Here is a 25,614-nt window from a genome sequence, read left to right as displayed (position 1 = left end):
TTCTCATCTGAAGGGTATATCCAGAACTGCCAGATTTGATTCTGTATTATGAATATCAGATAAACAAGAAACAGGGGCTTCACATGCCCCAGCTTGAGACCATTAGTAAAAACCATAAGGACATGGGGATGAAAGGGCCTTCCTGAAAACCTTAAAGTCTTCTTGCTGTAAAAAATACATATAAATAAAAATAAAATCCATTTTCAAAAATTTAGTTTACTCAGTTTCTGGAACATGTCCGAAGTCAGAAATTAATTATGTCTAGTTCTGTAAATAGCTGGCTTAACATTGAGAGATCTAATACACATGCACGTAATCCCATTGCCAACCTCCCTCACTTTCAAAGGCACATACTGGAAAAGAGAGGGTTAGGTATTTGATTCGTCCCTTCTTTGTTGCCTAACTGGCAGTCTCAGGGTTGTACGCTGTGCTCCGTGCTCAGCCGAAGCTCCCTGCTCTATTAAGGACCACCATTCACTTCGCTCTTGGCCCCCACCTGCCACTAATGGACATGACCCCCATCAGAGGCGACTCCCACCCAACAGCACCCACAGAAGAGTGGCTGACCCACTGGTCAGAACTCAATCACAGGGACACGCCAAACGGCAAGGGAGACTGGGAAATGGTCTTTAAGTGGGGGACCATCTGCCTCGTTAATATTTAGGACTCTCACTAAAAGAAGTGGCAAATGGGGGCGCCTGGGTGGCGCAGTCGGTTAAGCGTCCGACTTCAGCCAGGTCACGATCTCGCGGTCCGTGAGTTCGAGCCCCGCGTCGGGCTCTGAGCTAATGGCTCGGAGCCTGGAGCCTGTTTCCGATTCTGTGTCTCCCTCTCTCTCTGCCCCTCCCCCATTCATGCTCTGTCTCTCTCTGTCCCAAAAATAAATAAACGTTGAAAAAAAAAAAAATTTAAAAAAAAAAAAAAAAAAGAAGTGGCAAATGGACACTGGTGGACAACTAGTTGTTTCTGCCACAACACTCTTTGGAGAAAAATGTTTTGAACCAAGGAAGGTAGTCAGGCCTAGAAAAGGGAAATTTAGAAAATGACCGATTGGCAATCCCATCTCAGCACTATCAAGAATAAAAGGTACCCCATCAGGGTGATTGATAGATTTGTCTGCCAGATAGACATGTATCTCTTGTAAAGTTGGACATTGCAAGCTGTCAAAGCCTAAACTTTCAAATCATATAACTAACTCCCTTTGTTGTGATTCCATGCTCGCTGAGAAATCTCTTGCCTGGAGGTAGAGTATGTTCTCAACACACTAATGCCAAGATCGGTTTGCTTGACGATAATATTTCTCAATGTGTGTGTGTGTGTGTGTGTGTGTGTGTGTGTGTGTATGTATATATATGGGTAATATATATATACATGTATGTATATAAGTGTGTATATATATATCCTCTGTTAGATTGTGTTTGGGCTTGTCAATCTAAGGATGGGACCCTGGACCAAGATAATTTCACCAAGAAAAATTCTTGCAAGTGAGCCAGCCAGCCTTCCCCAGTTGGCAGGGCTCTGCATTACCTGGTGTAATGGCTGGTATTTGCTGCAACAATATAGCAAAGTGATCTGCAACATTTATTACTGCTCACACATCAGCAGGGTAGCTGTGGGGGTGGGGGGGCGGGGGCTAACTGATCTAGGCTTGGCCCTGACGGCTCTGACGGCTCTACCGGCTCTACCGGGGAGGTCTGCTTCTCAGGTCTGTTGATTGACTGACACGCAGCTTTGTTCCATGGGTCATCTTCTTTGGGATGTACATGGACCAGTGGGATATTTGACCCAGGTTCCTCTCAGACTGTGGCAGAGAAGCAAAAGAACAAACAAAAACATGCGAGGCCTTTTCCAGTCTAGGTTCAGAAACCTCTGACTTACTCCTTTGGCCAGAGAAGTCACATGTCAAACACAAAGACAAGGGGTAGGGAAATCCACTCGGCCCCTTTAGCAGGAGAAGTGCAAAGTCACACGGTGAAGGGTGTGGACACAGGACCTGTGGAGAATTGGAGCTGCTGTTGTAATCTATCACATTAGGCTGACCAAGTACCTAAACAAAGGCAATGTGAACCAAGGGCCAGAGCATCAAAGGGAGAAGTCAGGGCACAATTTAATTATTTGAGCCAACATAACAGCTCCCCTATGTTGTAACAGATGCTGTAATACTGGAAAGAAATCCTTTTCAATGGACATTTAAAAACCTGGTATCTGCACACTTACATGTCTGTTTGCCCCGTCAGACCTTCTCAGATCTCTTAAGGTAACCTTTAGTGACACCAGGAGTTCACTGATACTTAGACAAAGGAATTGCCAAAGGCCACACAGACTTTGAGGAAAAGCAGAATATCAGATGCCACGTCCAGCGCTTCTGTTCACGGTAGCAGTCCCCTCCTCATTTTGAGAACCAGGAATTTCTAGAAAGGATGAAGGTTGGCTATGAGATCTAATTCAGACATAAAGACTGCTGTAAATAAGCTTGCCATGAAAGGTCAGTCCTCCTCCTGCTGACCCTTTTTTCTACAGTGGTAGGGCTTCCTTACATTAGCAGCTGAGACTGAAATAGATTCCCTCCCACCCACACCCACACCCACCCACCCAGGGGCTATATTCAGTCCTTTTCCTCCAGAATTGCGGTGGCTCCAGCTGAAACCAAAACCCGAAGTCCGCGGCCAACACAGGGCTTCTGCATGGCTCCACAGCTGCACGGGGGAGAAGGCAAGGAAATCCGAAGCACCTTCGGCCACTTAGTAGCACTTTAGTTTCGGTACAGGAGGCTCGCCTCGTTACTGGAGTACGTTTGAAAACACTGTTTACTATAAGCAGCAAATGTGAAACACGACTACTGCGCAGTTTAGAAGAGGGAGCACACGCATCGAGGGCTGAGTTGGTGAGGAAATCTTCACAGAGGGATCGCTCTGTCCTAGGGAGGCTCCTCCCTCTCCTACTATCCGCCCCCACCCTCAACAGGTGCTCTGCAAAGAGCGGTATTTTTTCCGGGCTGGGTTCAGGGACACTCACTGGCTTCAGGTGCAGCGACACTCTTCTCAGCCAGAACTCCAACTTAGCCACCGCCTCTGGACATTATCCACTCTGCCCCGTAACTTGTCCGGCCACTGGCACACTGCCCACTTGAGCATCTGTTCTCTGCACCCACCCTTCCTCTCTCGGGGGTAGCCCTGAGCACCCGGACTGCAGCCTACGCAGCCCCAGGGAGGTTTTCGGTGCCTCGCCTGTCCCACTGGGCCACACTGCAGAGCCTAGGGCGCTGGGTGAATCTGGCCAAGTTTCCCGGGCGTGGGGTTGAGATGCGGTCGTGATCTTAGCCACAGTGCTCTCTTCATCAGATTTCCGATAAACCAGACTGGGACGGTCCTCGGCCCTGCGCCCTGGGCAAACGCAGGATCTCCGTGGGCAGCTCGGGGCGGGGCCGGCGGGGGGAGGGTGGGAGCGGGGAGCGGTCTCCCCTCCCCGGCTCGCTCCTCTCCGGCCAGCCGGGTCTTTGGCGCTGAGCTCGCCGGAGGAGGCCGTCGGGGGGCGGGCTCGGTGACGTCCCAAGCGGCGGGGGGCGGCGCGCTGGCTCCGCGCCCTCCCCGCCTCCTTCGGGTGCCGGCTCCGTGGGTCCTCGGGAGATGCTGCCGCCGCCGCCTTTGCGGTTTCCGTGCACGCAGCTGCGGGTCCCTCCGCTCCACCGCCGAGGCGCCGCGGCGTCCGAGGGCGCACCCGAGCCGAGCCATGCAGCCGCGAGCCGCGCTGCAAGCCATGCTGTTGGCCGCGCTGCTGGCGGGGCCCCGGGGCGCCACCGGTCGCCTGCTAAGCGGTGAGTGAGCGCGCTGGGGCGGGGGCTGGTTCCAGGTCGGGTTCCGCAGAGGCACCGCCTGCACCCCACCTGCTGCTGGCCGTCTTGGAGGCGGCGGCGCCTCTCCTCCGGCCCTCTGCAGGAGCTGGGGGCGTCCCCGCCCCGCTGGTGAACCCAGCCCTCCTGCGCGCCCGGCTTGCTTAGCCCAGCGGCTAAGACCAGCGCGAGTCCCTGGGTATCCTGGAACCCTCAAAGGCCGTTCCCCGCCCTGAGTTCCGGGCGGTGGGGGACATAGGCGGGAGGGGGGGGGCGCAAATCTGCCCCAGGAGGTGCCCCCTCGGCCCCCCCTCTGAGTGCAGCCCAATAGTTGCCAGGACCCCGGCGCTGGCCGGGCTCACCAACTCTCCTCCAGACCACTGGGGAGATCTCTTGCTCCTGGAGACGGCGGGTACAGTGGGGATTCTGGATCGGCTGTGCGCGGGGCACCCAGCCTGGTACCTCTAGTCTCTTCTCGGGGTGATGGGGGGCGCGGTGGGGGGAGGATGGCCAGATCCAGCTCTGGAACCAGAGCGCTTAGAGATCGGGAAAGAACCCTGGTTAGCGCGGGACAAGCCCCGCCTGACTCAGGGGAATGACTGTCTGCTTCCTTCCTCCTGTCGTGCCACTGCAGCCTCGGACTTGGACCTCAGAGGAGGTACAGTGCTCTGGCTTCTAGCCTCTTGCGTTTGTTCTGCATGTCGGGGGTGGGGGGTGGGGGGGCGGAAAGAATGTCCGTGCCCCTTTCTCAGGTCTCCCGGGCGCCGACAGATTGGCCGTAGAGGATGGCGGAGAATGGCAGCCGCCACTGCGTTATCCCTGCTTGCGGAGCTGATGGAAAGGACCCGCAGTTGGTTTCAGGATGGGGGTGGACTGCCTGGTGGCAGAAGGTGGGGGGTGGGAGTGCATCTGAATAAAGCTGCCTGGGTCAGGGCTGCATAGGCTTTGTCCTAGGTCGTGGGGAACAGAAGCCCTCGCCCTTCCCCTTCCTGCAAAAGAGAAGAGAGAGACACTTCCTGAAGGCAGGGGAACCAGATGCGCCTCAGGCATCCTTCCAGCTCTGGCTCTCTGTCTGGCACTCACCCGCTGACTTGCGCTGAGGAGCCAGGCTGGCCCATACAGGAAATTCGTTTAAGGTGTTATTTTTTCCCTTGGTAAACCAAGGGCAGAAAAGTGGGGACTGCCAGTAAATTCAACTCCAGTTTCTGTCATGCTGTGGCCAGGTTGTAGGTCCCTGGGGCTCATTTTCCATCTGCCCCCTCATTTGGAGCCACCTTTAAAGAATCACAAGAGCTGGGCTGGGCCAATATCCTCTTCAGGCAGCATTCCAGCCACAGCCTCTCTGCCCTCAGCCTCCCTGGAACACCTTCTTAGTGCGAAATGTCTTGCTTTTGAGGCCTCCTAATTTGCTAATGTGCCAGTCCTGTTAGAGTTCTAGCAATAACAGAAGAATAACAAAGAAAAGGGAGAAGATGCAAAACTCTTATAACTTGTTGCTTATTGAGGATGTCCTTACAAAAGCGGTAAAAGAAGCAATAGAAACAAGAATTCGCAGGAGTCTTCTGGGTTATCTGTATGTGCTCCCTTCCCATTTAGCACTGAAAATGCCGTTAAGTGTAGCCTTTGCCCCATATTCTGGACACTATTGGGAATAACGAAAGCTCTCTGTTCGCTGCACGGCTGCAAAACAAATTAGGAAGATGAGAACGTTCCTTGAGGGCTGGGAAGAGGCTTCCAAACCAGAATCCTTCATCCTTCTGTCTGTGGTAGAAATTCACACCCACAGCCCACAGTCTGGCTCTGACATTGCGAGGGACTCCCCTTGTTGAAATGTGGTTTTCACTTGTACGCTTGGGTCCAGAAACATACGCTGTGTGCTTCTGCAGGCTAGGAGCTCGTATTTGTATCTGTATTCCCAGGACCTAGCACAGTGCCAGGCACAGAGTGGACACTCAGTACATGCTGGTCGAACAAAGTTCCAGTGCAGCAAGGCTTCAGGCACCCAGATGCAAGCTAGGGTGGGATGTTGTTCCTCCTCAGTAGAATCCCACACATTTGTCTGAGGTGGTGCTCAGTCCTTCTCGTGTCGGTCAGATACCACACATCGCATAGGCTCCCAGTGCAGCCTGAAACTGCGGTGGCGTGGGCACTGGGCAGCATAGTTCAATGGTTATGGGCTTGACTCCGTAACCAGAATGGCCTTCCGACTCCAGTGAAGATACTGATAGCTATGTGACTTTAGCCAAATTATTTAATGTCTCTGAGCCTCAGTTTTCCCATCTGTAAAATGGGGCATAAGCAAATCTACAGCACAGGATGATCAGGAGAGTTCAGTGAGGTAACATATGTAAATGCAAAAGCCCTCAGCGTAGTTCATGCCACATGGTAGGAATTCAGTACAACTTAGCTGTGTCTTGAGGCAAGTTCAACAACAGACAACCCGCACCGACCTGATGCTCTTAGCTTCCGCTCACACCACAGACTGGGTGACATCTCAGTCCTACTACCTAGGCAGAGGGTTCCAGGATAGAGGAGCCCACACCCAACTTCAGAATACCTCTCTTACCTGAAGGAAGCACCAAACAGAGGTAGCTCACGCTGAACCACACTATCCCCTGAGGCTTCCCGAGGATGTGCCAGTGTTAGATGTGTGGCTTGGGGTGGAACCATAAATCTTCATCTACCTGTGTTCTAAAGGAGAGTCAACAATGTCTGCTTTTCAAGAATCTGTAATGGAACGAACGAAACGTGGAGTTCTTACACAATATAAGCGTCAGGGTTTACATCACTGCATCTCCATGCCGGAAGGGGTGTTAATTTGCTCTGAGAAGCTAAATGACATTACACAGTCCACCGATGAGTAATCAGAATCCCTGCCCAGGGATAGCTCCATTCCCATGCGCTGGTATACTTCGGGGAGTCCTGAAATAGGTTGGCTTCTATTTTCTCTAGGGCAGCCGGTCTGCCGGGGAGGGACACAGAAGCCTTGCTATAAAGTCATTTACTTCCACGACGCTTCTCGAAGACTGAACTTTGAGGAAGCCAAGGCAGCCTGCAGGAGGGATGGAGGCCAGCTGGTGAGCATCGAGTCTGAGGATGAGCAGAGACTGATAGAAAAGTTCATTGAAAACCTCCTGGCGTCTGACGGCGATTTCTGGATCGGGCTCAGGAGGCGTGAGGAGAAACAGAGCAATGGCACAGCCTGCCAGGACCTTTATGCTTGGACCGATGGCAGCACGTCAACATTCAGGTAAGTGTGTGGAATCCACGGCAGCCAACTCACTTGACGTAACTCAGAAAGGGGTTGGGCTGAATCCATGGTGCCAGGTCAGTGGGGAAGAGGAGAAGACCCAGCCAGGCAGAACCCTGAGGGGACAGCACCGGAACAGCCACTGACCAAAGCAGTGTGGTGAAGGTGGTGGGATCTGTGCCCAACTCATGTCCCAGGAGCTCTGTCCAGGTGGCCGTGGCCCGGAAGCGTTGTTTTAATAGCAGGTGATGCTTGAAGTGAAATGGTTCTGGCTGTCCAGCCTTTGGGATTAGAACCCCAATGAGAAATTGAAGGTCTGTGGAGCTAAGACTCAATATAGGGCTCCCGACCACAGGGCCCAGATGGACCAAGAGGGGACTTGAGGGATCCTGCATTTTGGAGGGCCCTTGTAAACCCACAGCACCAGGACTTACTGATTTCACACCGCACCCTGGCACCATGGCTTTGCCACGGTCCCTCCCTAAGAAATGCAGTGACATGGATAAACATCAAAAGATAGCAAAGTCAAGAGGCAGATATAGACTGGAAAAGTGTAACAAACTACAGTGTTACTAGATAAAGAGTTTATAGAAGTCATTAACACGCTAAGAGTTTCTGTAAGTCAGTAAAAGCCCAAAATATAAAGAGGCCAAAGACCTGAGCAGACCGTTGAAAAATAGAAAATCTAACTGGTGAACAGTCACATGGGGGAAAAAAGTTTGAACTCATGATCAGTCAAAAGAATGCGGATTAGGGGAGCCTGGGTGGCTCAGTCGGTTAAGCGTCTGACTCTTGATTTCAGCTCAGGTCATGATCTCACGGTTTTTGAGTTTTCTCATGGAATCGAGCCCCGAGCTGGGCGTGGAGCCTGCTTAAGATTCTCTCTCTCCATCTCCCTCTGCCCCTCCCCTAACCCCCCCCCCAAAAAAAACAAAGAATGCAGGTTAAAATACATGATTTTACCTGTTACATTTAAGACAGCTGATCATCCTCTATCAAAGTCTACCCATTGTGCTGACCACATCCACACCTTCCAGGAGTAGGAGTAGCCCCTACAGGGTTCTGGGCCTCTCTTCCTGGGAGAAACTTGAAAAAGGCAAGTTCTTAGGATGAACTGTACTTCCCATCACTGTCGCTAGTCCCAGGGCCACAGCTGATACTCAGTGACCTCCCTCCTCTACTGCAGCCCAGATTCCCCTCTCTCTCTGCTCAGGGAACCTCCATGGCTTACCTCGTGGCAGGGACCCAGACCCTCAGCCCTGAGGAATGTGAAGCCCCAGTCAATGTGCACTTCTCAGGCTGGAGTGACTGCACTTTTCCATCTGCCATCCAAAATGGGTGTGTGAATACCCACAGGAACCCAAGGAGACAACCTGGATGCCAAACATTTCTCCCTGCCCAGGATAGGTGATAGCATAGCTACATCCTCCTGCAATGGGGGCCCGTTTCCTCCTACAAAGGTAATCACTGCTCCTCTTGCCCAAGTGACAGCCATCACTCCTAGTTTAATAAGACTTTTCCAGGGGTGTCTGGGTGGCTCAGTGAGTTGAGCGTCCACCTTCGGCTCAGGTCATGATCTCACGATTTGTAAGTTCGAGGTCCACATCAGGCTCGCTGCTGTTAGCCTGTCAGCGCAGAGCCTGCTTTAGATCCTCTGGCCCCTCTCTTTGCCTGTCCCCCCATTGCACTCTCCCAAAAATAAATAAATATTAAAAAAAAAAAAAAAAAAGACTTTTCCTAGATCTCCTGGGGGAAGTATTTCCCCTTTGGGTCCTGGGACATCTAAAACCCACAGAGCCCAGCATTGCAGACACAAGAAGCACGGATTCCCCAGAGGGTCACTACCAGTGATGGTAAGCAAGCCTCCTCCTGTTTCCACCCCCTGGCTCCCAGATCCATGTGTTCTTGCTCTTGGGGACACGGTATGATACTTGAGCCTTGGAGGATGTTTTGGAGGATGATCCTGCCTCCCTGCAAAAGTATTGCCTCTAAGCTAGTGCTTCAGCTGTGTCGTCCATCATTCTGTCAGGCTGGCAACTTCCAGATGCTGCAACATGTCATATGACTAGTAAATGCCCCAGCAACGAGCCCCTGCCACACCTCCTTTGCTATAAAGTAGGTCCCATGGTCCAATGAGGTGTCATTTGGGATTGTGTCCTGGTAGATCTAATACTACGTAAGCTCTGGATAGCGGTGCTGACTGAGGCCCTGCGGCAGGAAAGGCAAACCCGTACCCAGGTTGTACGTCTATCCCTGTCAAAGTGAATCCTTGCCCCTTTCAGGATGGAAGGAGTCCAGTGCAGTCAACTTGCCACCAAACGCCAGGCTGGTGTTCTAGGATTGGTGTTCCTTTAGGGACTTAGCTTTGGTCTCCGTTGCTGGAAGGGTCAATGTTTGGCAGTAGCTAGATCAGCCTTGGTGAGTGGGAGTGGGTACTGTTGAACCCATGCATAGCCTCCATCCCTGCCACCACGGCTACTGTAGTGAGTGTCTGTTGTGCCGGCCCCAAGGCAGCTGATACCAGGCTAGCTGACATCAACGGACCGAGTCGTTTGTCTCCCTGGTCGTTTAGTGCCTCTTCAGTGCTAGAGGCTTTCTGCCGGGTTTTAACGTGTGATAGATCCTCATACTTCATGCCTATTCCCGTATGTCTGTTCACATCTCCCTAGCCGAGAGTTCCCTATCCCCAAACTTCCCCTCTTTCTCCTTTTAGACTCCTGATCAGCTGGCCAAGTGCTGTGCCTTACCCCTGAGTCCCTATATATTCTGACCTCCAGTAACTTCTCTTTCTGTGCCAGGTAGTTGACTAAGTGTACCATCTAAGCTCTGGCCAATGGGAGGATGTCCCATTACCACTCGGTCTTTCAAGGCCAACTCTGAGTGGGGTTGTAGTGCAGCAGCCGTCCATTTGGAATTGTACTCACATTCTTGGCTGATCTATCCATGAACCGAACTCAGGCACCTCTATCAACTAGTCATAAGGGGTTCCCTTATGCAGCTATTGGTGTAAGCTGATGGAGAGTCTTTGGAATGACAGTGCTAGAGGCTATGGCAGCCTGCTCTACGTGCTCATACAGTGCCCTTTGGTCCTGAATATATATTGATTCTGGGCCTTCCCATCCCAGGACTGGGTGTGTCCGATAGTACCTCACTCACAATGGGTAAGTTGAATTGCACGGTCTCTTGGTGCTCCCTGCCTAGTAGCAAGCCAGGAGCTGCTTTGCAAAAAGGTGATTATCTCTCCGTTTCGGAAGACATGACCTTGCTATAGAATCCTAGGGGTTTACATTGTGATTCTCGCATTGGGGCTTGTTACAAATTCTGTGTGGCATTATTTTTCCCATCTGGATACCTCTGCTAATAGGATATGCTACATAATAAGTCTGCTTGCACTACAGCCTAGACCTGCTTCAGGGTCCTTTTTCTGCTCTTGACCTCACTCAAAGCTGGCCGTCTTTCGTGTCAGCTGATATATGGGCCAGAGCTGTATGTCCAAGTGTGAAATATGCTGTCTCCAGCACCCAAAGGTGTTACGCTTCCTACTTCACATTATTCTAAAATGCTTCAAGATGCAATATTTGTCCTTTAATATGAAAGGGATGATCTGGAATTCCCTAGATCACTAGAAACCTACACATTTTCATGAAGTGGCAAGCTCTTGAATCTTCATAGCGTTGGCATGTAATCCTCTGGAGCACATGAGTCTTCCTAAGCTCTTCTGGTTCAATTAGCATGATGTCAGAAATATAGCAGACCAGTGTGATTTTCTGCAAAATGTGTAGGTAGTCCAAATCTCTTCATACCACATTATGACGGAGGGTTGGAAAATTAATATAGTTCTCAGGCAAGATGATAAATGTGTATTGTTGTCCATTCCAAGTGAATGCAAATGGTTTTTTATTCTCTTTCTGGTGGAAAATATTGTGTTTACCAGATCTGTATTGTGGGTACCCAAGGGCAAGTTAACCTGCTCTAGCAAAGACACCGTAGATGGCACAGAAGCTGTAATTGAGGCTTCTACTTAGTTGTATTTATGCTGTTGTAGTGTCATCCTTCAGGATCCATCTGGTTTTTGTAGGAGCCGGACTAGTGAATTAAATAAAGGTACGATGGCAAATAACACCCTTTCATTGTCTAGAATGGTGGTACCATTTTCTGTGATCTTCCCCTCGGTAAGATACTGGTTTTTTTATTTACTGCTTTGGAGATGTTGGGGAAAAGCAAAGTCTCAGAAGCTTCTACTTGACCTTGTCCACTATTACAGCTCTTACCTCACAGGCTAAGGAACCAACATGGGACTATACCAACTACCAACTATGGCTGTTCAAGTCATATATCTGCAGACTGGTAAATGACTGCTGGGTGGGTCCCACTCACTGTGAGCTGGTCCTGGGCCAGAGCTCTACTCAATACCTGGGCTCAATATGCTCCCACTCTAATGGGTAGTCTTGATGATGTTTCAAGTCTTTGAATATCAATGTCACCTTGCATCCTGTGCCCAACAGTCCTTATGATATTTGGGTATCTCCTTTCCCCCAGTGTATGGTTACTCTACTAAATGGCCATAGGCACCTTTGGGAGAACAGGAAAATTATCCCCATGTGTACCAACCATGGCATTGCAGGGTCCTTCCTCCTGACGACCTGGCCTCTTCTTCTATCAGTGAATTCCAAGCCTGAGACCTGGCTCAAGTCCACAAACCAGGTGCCAGGCATAAAATTCCACCCATTCCATCATCAGTGAAATGAAATAACATAAAGCCATAAGGCCAGTGGGGAAGAGAACAAGGCAAGTCAAGTTAGGAGGTCCACCAACTGGGTTGGAAAATGGCCTGGAGGTAACTAATGGGGTAGAGCCCAGCCCAAGTCAGGGCCCCCAACTGCGCAGGCACAATGTCCAAATAGTGCTGCAAGTTCAGTTATTGTCCAGGCAAATTCAACCCCGTAGGCATAGCAAAGGACCTTCCCTTTGGTGGAGGGCAACACAGCCCTCAAGCAGAGCCGTACTGAGGTGCTGCAAGGAGACCTGTCTCTCAGCTGCCTCTTAAGGAGGGGCTCTGACAAGATCCAGGCAAAGCAGCAGGGCCCAGCTAAATAATCTGAGCATGAGGGTGAGATCGGGGCCTCAGAAGGAAGCAGCTCAGGTGGGTAACCACGCAGACTATAAAACCCAGCCCTGAATCACTGCGTGCAGTGAGTGCTCACAGCATTCAGACTCTCTGTGGAATCCAAGGCCCTAAAATGGGACCCATATACTCAACTGGGTGGCGGCACCATTTAATTCCAAGTACCACAGGATAGTGGAGCTCAGGCTGCTAACGGAGCTAGGAAGACAAAGGCAAGAAATGTGGCAGCAGAGGCTGAAGGAGGGGCTCATCCGCCTGATGAAGGGAAAACAAGATAAAAGCTGAAATTAGACTAGGTGGGCCCTCTGCTCTGTCCCTACGCCCTCACCTGCCTTGACAGCCTCTCCATTTTGGAAAGTCTTGCTCAGATGCTCGAATTTTCCCTCTACTTCCTAGGGCTAGAAAGGCAGTTATGACGGTTGAAAAGCATAAAGAGATATGAGCGAGGCAAGCTCTGGCTGAGAGGAGCCATGCCTCTTGTCAGTGCGTCTGATTTCTACAACAAAGAGAAACAAAAGCCGGTTCACAAAAAGCAAGCAATAAGATCATCCCAGACTGCTTCTTCTCATAATTGCTTTGCAGACATCATATGGTAATATATTCCTCCCCGCAGAGAGCCTGTGGCAAATGTCAGATGATTGGTTGTGATGTCCATCTTAGAAAGCACGTGGTTCTACGTACTGGCAACACTTCAGTTCCTCCCTGCGTTACTGTCTCCTGACGCAGAATCCTACGTCCATGGTTCACTGGAACTCGATGGGAAAAGTCTGGGGCTTCCTTCTCCAATTGTCTCCACTGTTGACCCCTTTCCTGCAGGAACTGGTACGTGGATGAGCCTTCTTGCGGCAGCGAGGTCTGCGTGGTCATGTACCATCAGCCATCAGCACCTGCTGGCATCGGGGGCCGCTACATGTTCCAGTGGAATGACGACCAATGCAACATGAAGAACAATTTCATTTGCAAATATTCTGATGGTAATGAATCCTTCCCCAAGTCATGTGGCTGAATCCCCAGCTGCCTCTCTTACTTCATAAGCAGCTGCTAGTTCCCAGAATTTGTTATGTGGTCTCTGAGAAAGCTTGTTGGGAATGCCAGCGGTGTTGAACACTGGGGAATGCAGTGACAGTTCCTCCTGGAGGAGTACTTCTAGCAAAGGAGAGGAGTGTCTGATGCTAAGAGAAGGGATGAAGAAAAAAAAGGGTCTAATTTATGTCTGACAAAGTGAGAATCATGACAAGTTCAGGAAACAAAAAGCCCTCTAAGTGGACAAATTCTTATTCTTTCCACATGTGAGGTTGGCTGTAGGAACTTGGAAAAAAAGAAATATGAAAGGAAGCTGGCCATTGTTCCTGCAAGTCTTCTAACAGCCATGTGACATTATTTTCTGGGGCTTTAAGGAAACAGAATAATGACCCGAGGAGGTAGATAATGGAGTACACCGATTTCACTGGCCTTGGACAGATAGCGGTCACCTTGAGGAGCAGGCTTAAACCACCTTGCAGATTCACCTGGCGTTGGCTTCTAGGTCTGTTAAGGTTTTCAAATTGGCTACAAGCCTGCAGTCTCACTCTCCTGGGGTTTCCCAAACTCCCCCATCGTAACTGGCTTAGATCTAAACTTACGTGATTTTTTTTATCTGTCCCTGAAGTTTCTCAGATCCCTAAAGCCAACAGCTGGGTCCCAGCCCTCACCTTTCCTGGTGAGAATAATCCTGTCATTCTAAACTCTTTGAATTGGACTATGCTCTTGCTCTGGTTTTTGCTGCTTAAGGTGTTTTTCCTCTCTCTCCCCCACCTCCACCCCACCCCAGGTGAACTCCTCCCCACAGAGACCTGGCCCTTCCTGCCACACAGAGCTGACTCAGGCAGGGAGGTGGCTGAGACGGGGCTGGCTTAGCAAGTTGCCTCTTCAGAGCAGTAAAAGCAAAACTTTCCATCGCTCTGTTAATTATGTCCTATCAGCTCTGTGGTTTAAAATGTTGTAATTTTTAAACATTTTTTGAAGGAAATGTGCGATTTTAAAAGTTCTTTTCATACCTTTTAATTTTTGGACTTTGAACCTAGCGTGTATATATGTGTATATGCGTATATATACATATACATACATATGTACATATATGTACATATATGAAATATTCATAATATAATATTCATATATATACACACTATTCTTTGTTGCTTTTGCTATTACTTGAATGACACCGAGTCCTGACAGGAAAAAGATTAAAAAAAAAGATGTACAGGATTAATGAGGAGAGTATAATAAAAGGATATTTACAGAAGTGTGGCAAAGAGAAAGAGACGGTGAGGTGCCCAGGGATTAGCCACAGTAGGACGCTGTTACTACCCCTGAGCCCAAAGAAGTAAGTGGAGAGAATGGTTTTAGCAGAACCCCGAGCTCCCATGAGCTTGGAGTCATGGAATAGGAGCCACCCACCAGAAGCCATAACCATAAAATGCAGCGACTGTCAAACCGTGGTGGTGATGCAGGAAGAGAGCCTGGGGAGTAAAGCCTGGGACCTCTCTCTGCTCTCCTGCCTCTGCCTCCCATCAGCTAAGCCCAGTCAGAAGTGAAAAGGCAAGGGAGTCCCAATAACACAGTGCATAGACGTCAGCCTCCTGGGACACAGAGGAGGGCAGACTAGATCTGGCAGAGGGAGGTGAGCACGTGGAGAAAAACACGTTGTCTTTATGTGGCCACCCATCTCCAGGATGAGTTCACACACCGTAGCCATACAAGAAGCTGCACGAGCAGCTCTCTTCACCTCCACTCCCCCATTCCCCTGTGCACGTTGTGAAGCTGTCCACCAACCCCCCCCCCAATTCCCCTCTGCACTCTGTGAAGTTGCCCAAGAGCTCTTGACTGCTGTTCCCTGTGCTTAAAACACTCCTCCCCTTTCCCAGACAACTCATCCTCGCCTTTGGGGTTCACGTTGAACATCACCTCTCAGAAGACTAAGTGCAACAGGTGATTGTGAATTGGATCCTGGAGGATGATGATGGTTTTGTATAAAGCGCAGCTTTAGGACAATTGGCAGAATTTGCATAAGGTGCATAGATTAGGTAATAGACTATCAATGACAATATCTTGGTTCTGATCACTGTTACTGTGGTTATGTAAGAGAACCCCCCCCCACATATGCATATGTCCTGTATGTGTTCTTTGTACATATGTGGGTGTATATGTAGGTATAAGTAAGAATATAGATAGACAGAGAGAGATACAGAGAGACAGAATAATTAAATAAATGAAATATGATAAAATTGTAACTTATGGGTGAAGGCTATATGGGTATTCCTTGTAGTATCCTAGCAAATTTTCATAAATCTGCATTTTTTCAAAATAAGAAGTTAAAAAGAAATCTCCTCTGGGAAACCTCCCAAGGGCCCCTCAAAACCAAGTTAGGTGTTCCTCCTGGGAGGATCAGAGCACCTCACACACACAGTATTTTAACTGCCTATTTATAAGTTTCTGCCTTTCACTACCTGGTTGACATGAGGTCTGGAAACATGCACTTTGGAGCAATGAATCCCTGCACCTGATGGGCTAGGGGAAGGTCGTCCAGGGCGGTCCCAACAGGAAGGCACACCATCTATTATGCCAGAGTAGCAAGAGACTGGTTGAATAACATCTAAAACTAGACAGCATGACCACGTAGAGCAGGTGGCACGCTAGCCAGGGCTGAACTCTGGCTTACGTCTGAGGTGTGCGAAAGGCGTAGGTGTATCCAGTGAAAATGAGAGACAAATCATCTGAGGCAGTGCGTTGCAGATACATCGTAGGGAGTGATGGAATGCTGCGTTCGTGTTGTGCCATGTTTAATGCAGTTTTGCACCGTGGATGGGACCATGGAGGGACAAGAAAATGAATACATCATGTGATGTTCTTGAATACACTATGTATTATCATGTAATGTCACAAATTAGTATTTGTTAATATCATCCTGTGTTTCCATATGCTATGGCCATCCCAGAGAGCGTAAGGACTCTTCTCGTTTGCTGTTGCGTCTCCAGTACCTAGCTGAGCTTGTCTCCTTGCAATTTTAATTTTCACTTGAGTCGTTTGGGTCAAATCCCAGTTCAGCTACTCAATAGCTATGAGATTCGGATAAGTTATTTACTCTCCCTGTACCTCAGGCACCTCGTGTACAAAATCACCGTAGTAAGAGCAACCACCTCATTAGGCTGTTATCAGGGTAAATCATGTTTGTTTTTATAAAACACTTAGAACATGATGTTTCTATCATATAGCAGGAACTATATAAGTGTTTTTTTTTTTTTAATAAATGAATGGATTTGCATTGCACACACACTTATAGGAAGATGATTAAAAGTTTCCTTTCTGGATGAAACTTCAGAATGGCCTTGGCATCCTGGGCTTAGGACTGTGAATTCCGAAATCACACCCTTAAGGACCCCATCCCTATGAATGCCAGAGCATCTGATTAGCATGAGAGATTTACTACCAGTACCTGAGGGTCACACACTCTCAGCCAAAGGTAAAAGTATTCAGTGTAGATGTTCTGTGCAACCTGATTGTCCTGAGGCTCTTTGCAACATTTTGAATGACTCAGGTTCTGGATCACCAGTGTCTGCCTTGGGGCTGGCAGTGGTCTGCTTACCTACCCCCCTACAACCACTTCCACTGCTTGGACATCGTGTTTGTTACCCTCTAAAACATCCATAGTGAGAGTTGTTAAAATGTCTTGGGTTGCTTTTTCTTTGCTTTGCTTTTCTTCTTCTTTTTTTTAGATTGTTTTAAAATTGAGGCCTGAGTGTAGCTGGGGAGGGATAGGGATTACTGTTGAAACTGGATTAGCCATATGTTGGGTGATGGTACATAGAAGTTCATTATACCAGCCTTTCTATTCTTGTTTATATTTGGAAATTCCCATATTTAAAATTTTAAAATACTTTGGGGCGCCTGGGTAGCTCAGTCAGTTAAGCGTCTGACGCTTGATTTCAGCCCAGGTCATGATCTTACGGTCGTGACTGCCTGCATCAGGCTCTGTGCTGACAGCGAAGAGGCTGCTTGGGACTCTCTCTCTCTCTCTGTCTCTCTGTCTCTCTCTCTCTCTCTCTCTCTCTGTCCCTCCTCCCCTCCTCTTTCTCTCTCAAAAATAAACTTAATGAAATAAATAAAATTTTAAAATACTTTTTAAAAAATACCCAAGTAAAGCTGGGGGAAGGCTAGTCTTGGTGAAAAAGTGATTCTTTTGGCTTGCTAACCCAGTTCCTAGCATTGAGTAACACAAAATAAAGTTTATCGGAAGACTGAGTAAATAAGTGGATGCCATGATTTGGCCAGTTTCATTCAGATGGCATGGACATTTACTTATTATTTTCGTATTTGTTTCTTTCTGCCACAGAGAAGCCAACAGCTCCTTCTACAAAGCCTGGAGGTAAGCTATCATTTGAGTTGGGTTCATTGGGACTGTTTCACAGGCCCCCTTTATGGGTTTAGAACCATAGGTTCTTTGGACCAGATGTTCCAACCGAAAGAGCGCGGGTGTTAAGTCATGCCTTTCGGAGAGGTAGATGCCGCGTGCAGCCCTGTCGAGTAGTTCATTAATCTCTCCCTGGTGTTGCCGATTTCTCCCAAAGCTGAAAAGCAACAGCCACAAATTCAGTTTGGGATGTGACTTGTCATTGCTGACAATCTGAGAGGAATAATTCCATCTAATGAGAAAAGAAGTGAGCCAAACGGATAATTTATGCTCCTAGAAGTGAGTCATGGGCCCTTCCCTTTGGCACCTCTGTATCTTATGTGCCTTGACGCCAACTGCCTGCTGTCCATTTCAGTACATGATTCTTGGCAGCAAAGATCTCCCCAGGAAGATGAAGGCAGTTGAACCTGTAGGCCGGCAAACTCAACCCTTAACTTTTCTATGCTTTTAAATGGCCCAAGTCAAAGTGCTCCTCTTTTTGGGGGATCCCACCCACAACCTGGCCACCCTCAGAGACTATCTGGATTATGAGGCCTTTTCTCTGGGGTCTCAAGTCGGTGTGTCTGGCTCCAGGTGAAGGAACAGAGCCAGCAACACCCATGCTTCCAGAAGACACAGGGAAAGAAGATGCCAGAGAGACTTTTAAAGGAAACAAAGGTATGGACCCAACTCTTCTGGGGGAAATAGATGACGGGACTCTCCCGATCACAGATGACCAAGGTTACACTTTCTACTTTGTTCTGTCCTGTAACCACTTAAAAAATGAGCTAGACAGGGCATCTGTGACTTTGCAGAAAGCGCACGAAGTTTTGGGGTTTGTAGTGAAACCACAGGGGGAGATTAGTCGGCCAGGAGGTGAAATGCCTGCCTGAGGATGAGGATAGATAGGGCTGGAGGACGCCCAGCAGTTGTGGGTGGGGGCGGGGTACCGAGAGAATGGCTGTAGAGGAACAAAGGGGAAAAACCCAGGCCGGCAGTGAAGCCAACAGGTCCGACCTTGACATTCACTTGTGAAACAAATAGAGGAAATGGACACAAACATTTCACAACTGGAATCAAGAAGGATCAGAGACAAGGGGGGTGATAACTGGGAGCGCTGATGGAATTTCCACCTGGGCTCTCACCTGGAGTCTCAAAGAGGGAGATCTGGGTTTATGTGGCTGGGAAACTTTTAAAAACCACTTCATTTCTCTGTGCTTTAGTTTTCATGCTCTGCGTGACGGAAGTGACGCCATGTGTCTCACGTATCTGAGAGCCTCACTGTGGCCGTCAAATGACATCGGATATTGTAATACTGCAGTTCAGTTCTGGCATTAGCCACGCCAAGCTAGGACAGAGCCCACACGTTAAGGGCACAGTCTACAGCAAGTCACTTCAGACGTCAGTCACAAGTTCAGGGGTCCCCAGGCCACCCCCACTTCTGGTCAGTTGGCTACAAATCCAGAGGATGCCCACAACCCCCTCAGGTTTGATAGCTCACTAGAACAACTCACAGAATTCAGGAAAATACCATACGTAGGACTGCATTTTATTGTAAAGGATACAGATCACCACCAGCCAGCTGAAGAAACAGATAGGGTAAGGTCCGGGAGGGTCCTATGTGGGGAGTTTCTGTGTCGTCTCCCTGGGGCATCAGGATGCATAATCACCCTCCTGGCACATCAACGTGTTCATTACACAGGCATGATTGATTTGGTCATTGGCCGTGAAATTGAACTCACTCTTCACGCCCCCTCCTGTCCTGAGACCCCCGAGGAGCCCCCTTCCTGAGACATCTTACCAGCATAAACTCTGATACGGTCGGAGGGGCTCCTGAATAATAAAGTTACCCCTATTACCTGCAAAATTCCAAAGATTTAGGGCCTCTCTTCCAGAAGCAAGGTCAAATTTTATTATACAACTGATAAAATGTGTTAAAATGCTTTGAAAAAAGTACAAAGGGCTCTACAGAGGTAGGTGGCATTTTCAGTGCTCATCAGTTTTATGGCGTCATTTAAAGTGGGTTTTGCTTTGGGCTCTTTGTTTGTATGGTTGTTAGGTTTGCAGCCGCACAGGAAAACAAAGCAACAGCTTCCAGAAGGTTGGGAACCTTGGACCAGTGGGAGTAAGAAAGGGGTCAGGCCCCAGTCCTTGATTCCTCCTCAAGCCCCATGACAGAAAATTCTTTGGTTCTAAGTCTTAAAGGATAGGTCGGGATAACAGACCTCTGAATGTCCTCCACAGTCACTGCTCTTGGTCCCAACTGGATCCAATTAGTCTTAGTCATATTTGTTGGAAGGTTACAGTCTGATTCATGGGCTTCATGTGACCTTCTCTTTCCTGGTAACAGCACTGAGACTCAATTCTTCTTCCCTCCCTCTTCCCCACCCCACCTTGGGAACTACCATTTCTGTCCCGAGAGCCAAAGACATCAACACTGCCCAAGCAGCCCCTGCTTTGTTAAGGGACAGGAAGGACAAGAAAAGAGAGTATCTCTTTCCTCTGGGGAAAAAAAAAAAATTTAATTCAAAAAATGCCTCTCTGATATTATGCAAGAGACTCCAACACTTAAACTTCTTTTCTCTATTACTTAGGATAACAAGATAGGTAGAAAACACTCACTTATTGAAACTAGAAGACTTTGCCAACTGGGTAACTGTATACCAATCTCCTTCCAGGAATGCGCTCTTTGAAATACTCTATGTTGATTATGCTTTTTTAAGCCTGTTTTGAAGCACGTAAAAACCACTGATGCTGATAATATGCAATTTTCTTTTCAGAAGCTGCCTTAAATCTTGCTTACATTCTAATCCCCAGCATCGTCCTTCTCCTTGTGGTCATCACAGTTGTGTGTTGGGTTTGGATCTATAGAAGGAGGCAAGTAAAACTGTCGTTGTGTGAGTCTTTGTATCTTCTGGACTCTTTGAGATTTGGACATTGCTCTGTTTACTTCATTAAAAAGCCGTAGCGGCTCCAAGAGAATCACCATTGCAGATTTGAGAGTATATTCTCCGATGGGCTCAGGACATTCAGAAGTACTAAGCATTTGTGCTTAGTTGTGACTAAGAGAGTGATCTTATATTCTTTCATTTTTGTGTAAGGAAGATTTTACATCACTTGAGGGGTGAAACTGTGTTATTTGCCTACTTTGTATACACACATCACTCAGCACAGTACTTCCATGAATGAATACTCTCACTCCAAAAATGTTTGTTAGTTGGGGGAAGGAATAAATAGTGAGCCATTGAAATATGACTGTTCCAGAGCCTTCTGGCAAGCATCTGCAATGAAATCACTTTATTAAAAATGAAATAGCTCAGTCTCTTAAATGGACTTTCTTTTAATTCAATATACAATTATAGATTGCTACCAAATAGCTCCACTAAGTAGCCTAGAGGACCTCTATTTATGAATCATGGGCCACCATTTTTGAGGGACCCACAGCTATTCTCAGTTGGTTTTTTATTCCCCATCATCATGCCATACATAGAAGAAGGCCAGTATGCCCATTTTACAACAGAAAAACTAAGGTCCAGTTGAAGATTTGGCTCCCTTTGATGACCATTTTAAGATGAATTAGTAAAATACCAATGCTTAAGATTTGACTTGTGCACACCTTTGTATTTGCTTTAAGTTTTGACTTGTTTAAGATTTGACTTTTTAAGTTTATAGTCTTGATTGGACTTTAAGATTTGACTCCCTTGATGACTATTTTAAGGTGAATGAGTAAGATATCAATGCAGAGTTGACCCTACAACAACAAGGTTCTGAACTGTGTGGGTCCACTTACACATGTTGTGGGGTTTTTTCCAGTAAATACAGTATAGTACTGTAAATGTTTTTTTTTTTTCTTCTTTATCACTTTCTTTTTTTTAATGTTTATTTTTGAGAGAGAGAGAGAGAGAGATCACAAGCACAAGCAGGGGAGGAGCACGAAGAGAGGGAGAGAGAGAATCCCAAGTGGGCTCCATGCTGTCATCACAGAGCCCAACATGGGGCTTGAACCCACAAACTATGAGATCATGACCTGAGCTGAAGTTGGACGCTTAATCGACTGAGCCACCCAGGCGCCCTGTGATTTTCTTAATAACATTTTCTTTTCTCTCCCTTACTTTATTGTAAGGAAACAATATATAATACATATAACATGCAAAATATGTGTTAATCAACTATTTACAGTATCATTAAGGCTTCAGGTCGGCAGTAGGCTATCAATGGTTCAGTTTGCCGGGGAGTCAAAAGTTACATGAAGATTTTCAACTGTGTGGGGGGTTGGCACCCCTAACCCCTTCATCATTCAAGGGTCAGAAGTAGAACCTGCTTCATTTAATAATAACTTCCTTATAGGATCATTAGAAGGATTAATTCATGCAGAATGGGCTTATAGTAAGCAGTCAAAAATATTAGCTCTTACTATGATTATTTTTATTAATTGATTCTCTTTGATCTAAAAAGAGAATTCAGTTAAAAGTTACAAATATATTTTCCAACTGTTAACTCTGCAGTTGTTTTTGTTTGTTTTGTTTTGGTTGGTTGGTTGGTTGGTTGGTTTTAATTTCCCTTCCTTACTCTATCTATTTAACACCTCGCCAGGATTTGGGAATTGTGGCTTTGAAGCTGGAGTCTATCTCAGGGGGCTTTACCTTTTTCGTGTGCCACAGACATCTGTAACAGTCAAATGAAGCCTATGGACTCCTTCCCAGAACAATATCTTTAAATATATTACAATAAAATATATTGGATTACAAGGGAAGCCATTATACTGATACAACAGTTTAGCAAAATATTTCCAAAAATGATTGTGATCTGGTAATACATGCATTTCTTTATTAATGCTTCCTTATCTAGTAGTGGATATGATTACCATAATTTTGAAACAGAGATGAGTGTAAAATATTTTAAGGCCTCTATGGCAACTGTGATGTGATATGAAAATAACCTGTGATTTCTGTTGGTGATCGAGTCAAAGGTATTACTAATCCTACTCTAGTTTGTTGCCTACACTCAGAATTGAAGGACAGGCTCACTTTCACTTGGAGATGAGTTTTTTTTAATGTGATATTTTTCCCCATCCAATTCTATCCATGGACCCCACTGGGAGCTCTGAGGATTCCAGGATAACCACCTCTGTTCTATGCTCTTGCAGCAGTGAACGATAGCTACGCAATCGCTTTGAATACAACACTTCCCGTTTTGTTACCCCACCTCACCCCACCCCGAAGCCCTGACCTGTAAGTTTCGGTAGGTGAGAAAGACAGTGTAGTGATTGCCCAGGCTGGCTTTCTCCTGCCTGAACAGGAGACACGGGGATATTCTCAGTCCCCTTGTCTAAAATACTTGGCCCCGCTTTTCTCTCCTCCTAGGAAAGGGGAGCGGCCAGGCCCCAGCACAAAGGAGCAGCACACCATCTGGCCCTCTCCTCATGCGGGGAACAGCACAGACCTAGAGGTTTACAACATCATTCGAAAACAAAGTGAAGCCGATTTGGCTGAGACCCGGCCAGACCTGAAGAACATTTCATTCCGAGTGTGTTCGGGAGAAGCCACTCCCGATGACCTGTCTTGTGACTATGACAACGTGGCCGTGAACCCATCCGAAAGTGGATTCGTGACTCTGGCGAGCGTGGAGAGTGGCTTTGTGACCAATGACATTTACGAGTTCTCCTCAGACCGGACGGGGAGGAGCAAGGAGTCTGGATGGGTGGAAAATGAAATATATGGTTATTAGGGCACATGAAAAACACTTGAACAAATGGAAATGGGAACGAAAAGAGGAGCAAAACTCTCCTATTTTCTGTGAGGAAAAGAGAATGTGTATGAAAATGCTCAGTTCGGGTCTTGGGGGTAAGCATGTGACCCCCGTTAGCCCCTGTTGGATCCCCAAGTTTGGCCAAATCCCCAACCCCAGCTCCTCACCCAGATCAGCCTTATGAGAAAGCACCTTGCCCACGGTCAGGCACATAGTAGAAAAGAAATGTCAATCGACTGGTTCTATCTGACTTTCAAGGGAGAGTGACTTCCCTGGCAGGGATAAGTTTGAGGCTGTGGGACTTGGGAAAGCCATCTCTGGGTTCTGGTTTTCTCGCTCTGCTCTGTTTTATATATATGTGTGTGTGTGTGTGTGTGTGTGTGTGTGTGTGTGTGTGTGTGTGTATGTGTGTGTGTGTATATATATATATATATATATATATATATATATATATACACACATATATATATATTATATCTCGGCAGCAGATATAATCACAACGAGGCGGAAATTACAGAATCTTTTCAAAGCCCACGTACTGTGGCATCAGGCTGGCCAGTGTACGGACAGATCTTAGATCTGTTTTGTTTTGTTTTGTTTTTTTCAAAGAATCAAATCAAATCAAAAGCAGGAAGCAGAATGTTAGTCTGTCTGTGTCTACAGCCCTTCCTCTGCATGTAACCTCAGGGGACCTCTTTTTCTTTCTCCTCGCATCCAAACTTGGACATATCCAACTTGGAAATACGTTACAAACTAAAACTGGAATGTGAGTCTCGGCTTCTAGGCTTCTTTGTGTGCCCAGTCCTGGTAGTGCTCTTATTCTCCTCATGTGTTTGTTTTACGGCAGCAGCAACATGGTTTGGCTGATGATGATAATGATTCTTCCTTTGTGTTATGGGACTTATCTCAAATACTTTTGGACTCAAATCCACAGAAAAGTTTCTTGGCCCAACATCAGCTGTTTACACTTTGAAGGTCTGCAGGCTCTTATCTAATATCATCAGCAAACCCCTTCTAGCTTATTATGTTAAATTTTCCAATGCTTATTTATTTTTGAGGGAGAGAGACAGAGTGTGAGTGGGAGAGGGGCAGAGAGAGAGGGAGACACAGACTCCGAAGCAGGCTCCCGGCTCCGAGCTGTCAGCACAGAGCCCGATGCGGGGCTCGAACCCACGAACTGGGAGATCGTGACCTGAGCTGAAGTCGGACGGTCAACTGACTGAGCCACCCAGGCGCCCCATAACCTTTGATCATATATCTTACTTTTTTCATAGTTTGTCACTTTGTCTCACACACGGAGCCCCGAACTAGACGGAGTTAGCTGGTCTGGGTCCGAGCAGTATCACGTGCAGTCAGTTGTAATCACTGCCCAGTGGCCGGCTACACGGGGGCAGGGAGTAGGGTGGACAACAGAAACATCACTTACGCCTGCTCCCAGGAAGTGTATTTTGTGGACTCACAACATATAAGCAAAATGAGTGACCCCGTGGTCTGAAGGACCGATTCGTTGCTCCAAAACATCAAAGCTCCCATTTTGCTTCAGATGTCCTGGGTCTATAATCTATCCCTTTATCCTCCCCTGTGTCACCTACTGGGGCCCCTGTTAGGCTGCACTCCCATCAGGGTGGGGATCCAATCCGCCCTGTCAGCATTGTAACTCCCACACTCCAGACAGCACCTTGCACAGAGTAGACCATCAATATTTGTTGAATGGATGAGCAATTCATTTTTCAGGCTGATACAGCGTAGTCTATATAGGTCAGCTGAAAAGTTTGCAGAACTTAAAAGTTCATACTCCAACTGGGTGGGGGAGGTAACAGTTATTTTAGTTTAAAAAGCATTCCTATTGCCTAGGAAGAAGGAAGTATGGCAACAACAAACAGAAGTTGGTGAATTGTGTCAATAACTTGCTTTAAGTCGCTGAAGCTGGTAACTAAAGGTTCACGGGACTCAAGTGCAGCTGCAGCTTTTTACCCAGGCCCTTTATATTTGCCTTTACATTTCCCTGACTCTCCTTGAAGGAGGCAGATCTTAGGCTTGTGCTCTGCTCTCCTGGTTCGGTCACCTCTCAGATAAGTCCTTTCGGTGTCGCATACTCGCTGTCTCAGCGATTATCTTAGCTGTGCCTCAGGCGGACGAACTAGGGTTCAGTTACAAATTTGGCAAGCCGTCCAGGAGCTCCTTGCCCACCGTTCATCTGCTCCCAGCCAACAAGGGAAGTCCGGTGAGTCCAAGCA

The 25,614-nt window shown here is 47.5% G+C and overlaps 1 protein-coding gene across 2 annotated transcripts; it reads left to right on the top strand.

Annotated features, from left to right (window-relative positions):
• The first annotated feature begins 3,488 nt into the window (after window positions 1–3,488).
• On the top strand, window positions 3,489–23,757 carry LAYN (layilin). 2 transcript variants are annotated; one of them, XM_086679155.1, is made up of 8 exons: window positions 3,489–3,814; window positions 4,464–4,487; window positions 6,782–7,079; window positions 13,021–13,178; window positions 17,573–17,605; window positions 18,224–18,307; window positions 20,410–20,506; window positions 22,993–23,757. In XM_086679155.1, the coding sequence occupies exons 1-8, from the start codon at window positions 3,730–3,732 to the stop codon at window positions 23,354–23,356; spliced, it is 1,143 nt and encodes a 380-aa protein (XP_086535281.1). In that variant the 5' UTR covers window positions 3,489–3,729; the 3' UTR covers window positions 23,357–23,757. The 2 variants fall into 2 exon arrangements, with proteins under 2 accessions (XP_086535281.1, XP_086535280.1); XM_086679154.1 differs by lacking the exon at window positions 4,464–4,487 and having other exon boundaries at window positions 3,490–3,814; window positions 22,993–23,756.
• Window positions 23,758–25,614: the final 1,857 nt, after the last annotated feature.

This window comes from Puma concolor, chromosome D1, assembly GCF_028749965.1.
Source record: "Puma concolor isolate L17-30 chromosome D1, mPumCon1.1.hap2, whole genome shotgun sequence".
Classification (NCBI taxonomy): domain Eukaryota; kingdom Metazoa; phylum Chordata; class Mammalia; order Carnivora; family Felidae; genus Puma; species Puma concolor.
The sequence above is the reverse complement of the archived record's forward strand: the minus strand, read 5'-3'. Positions and strand labels throughout refer to the sequence as shown.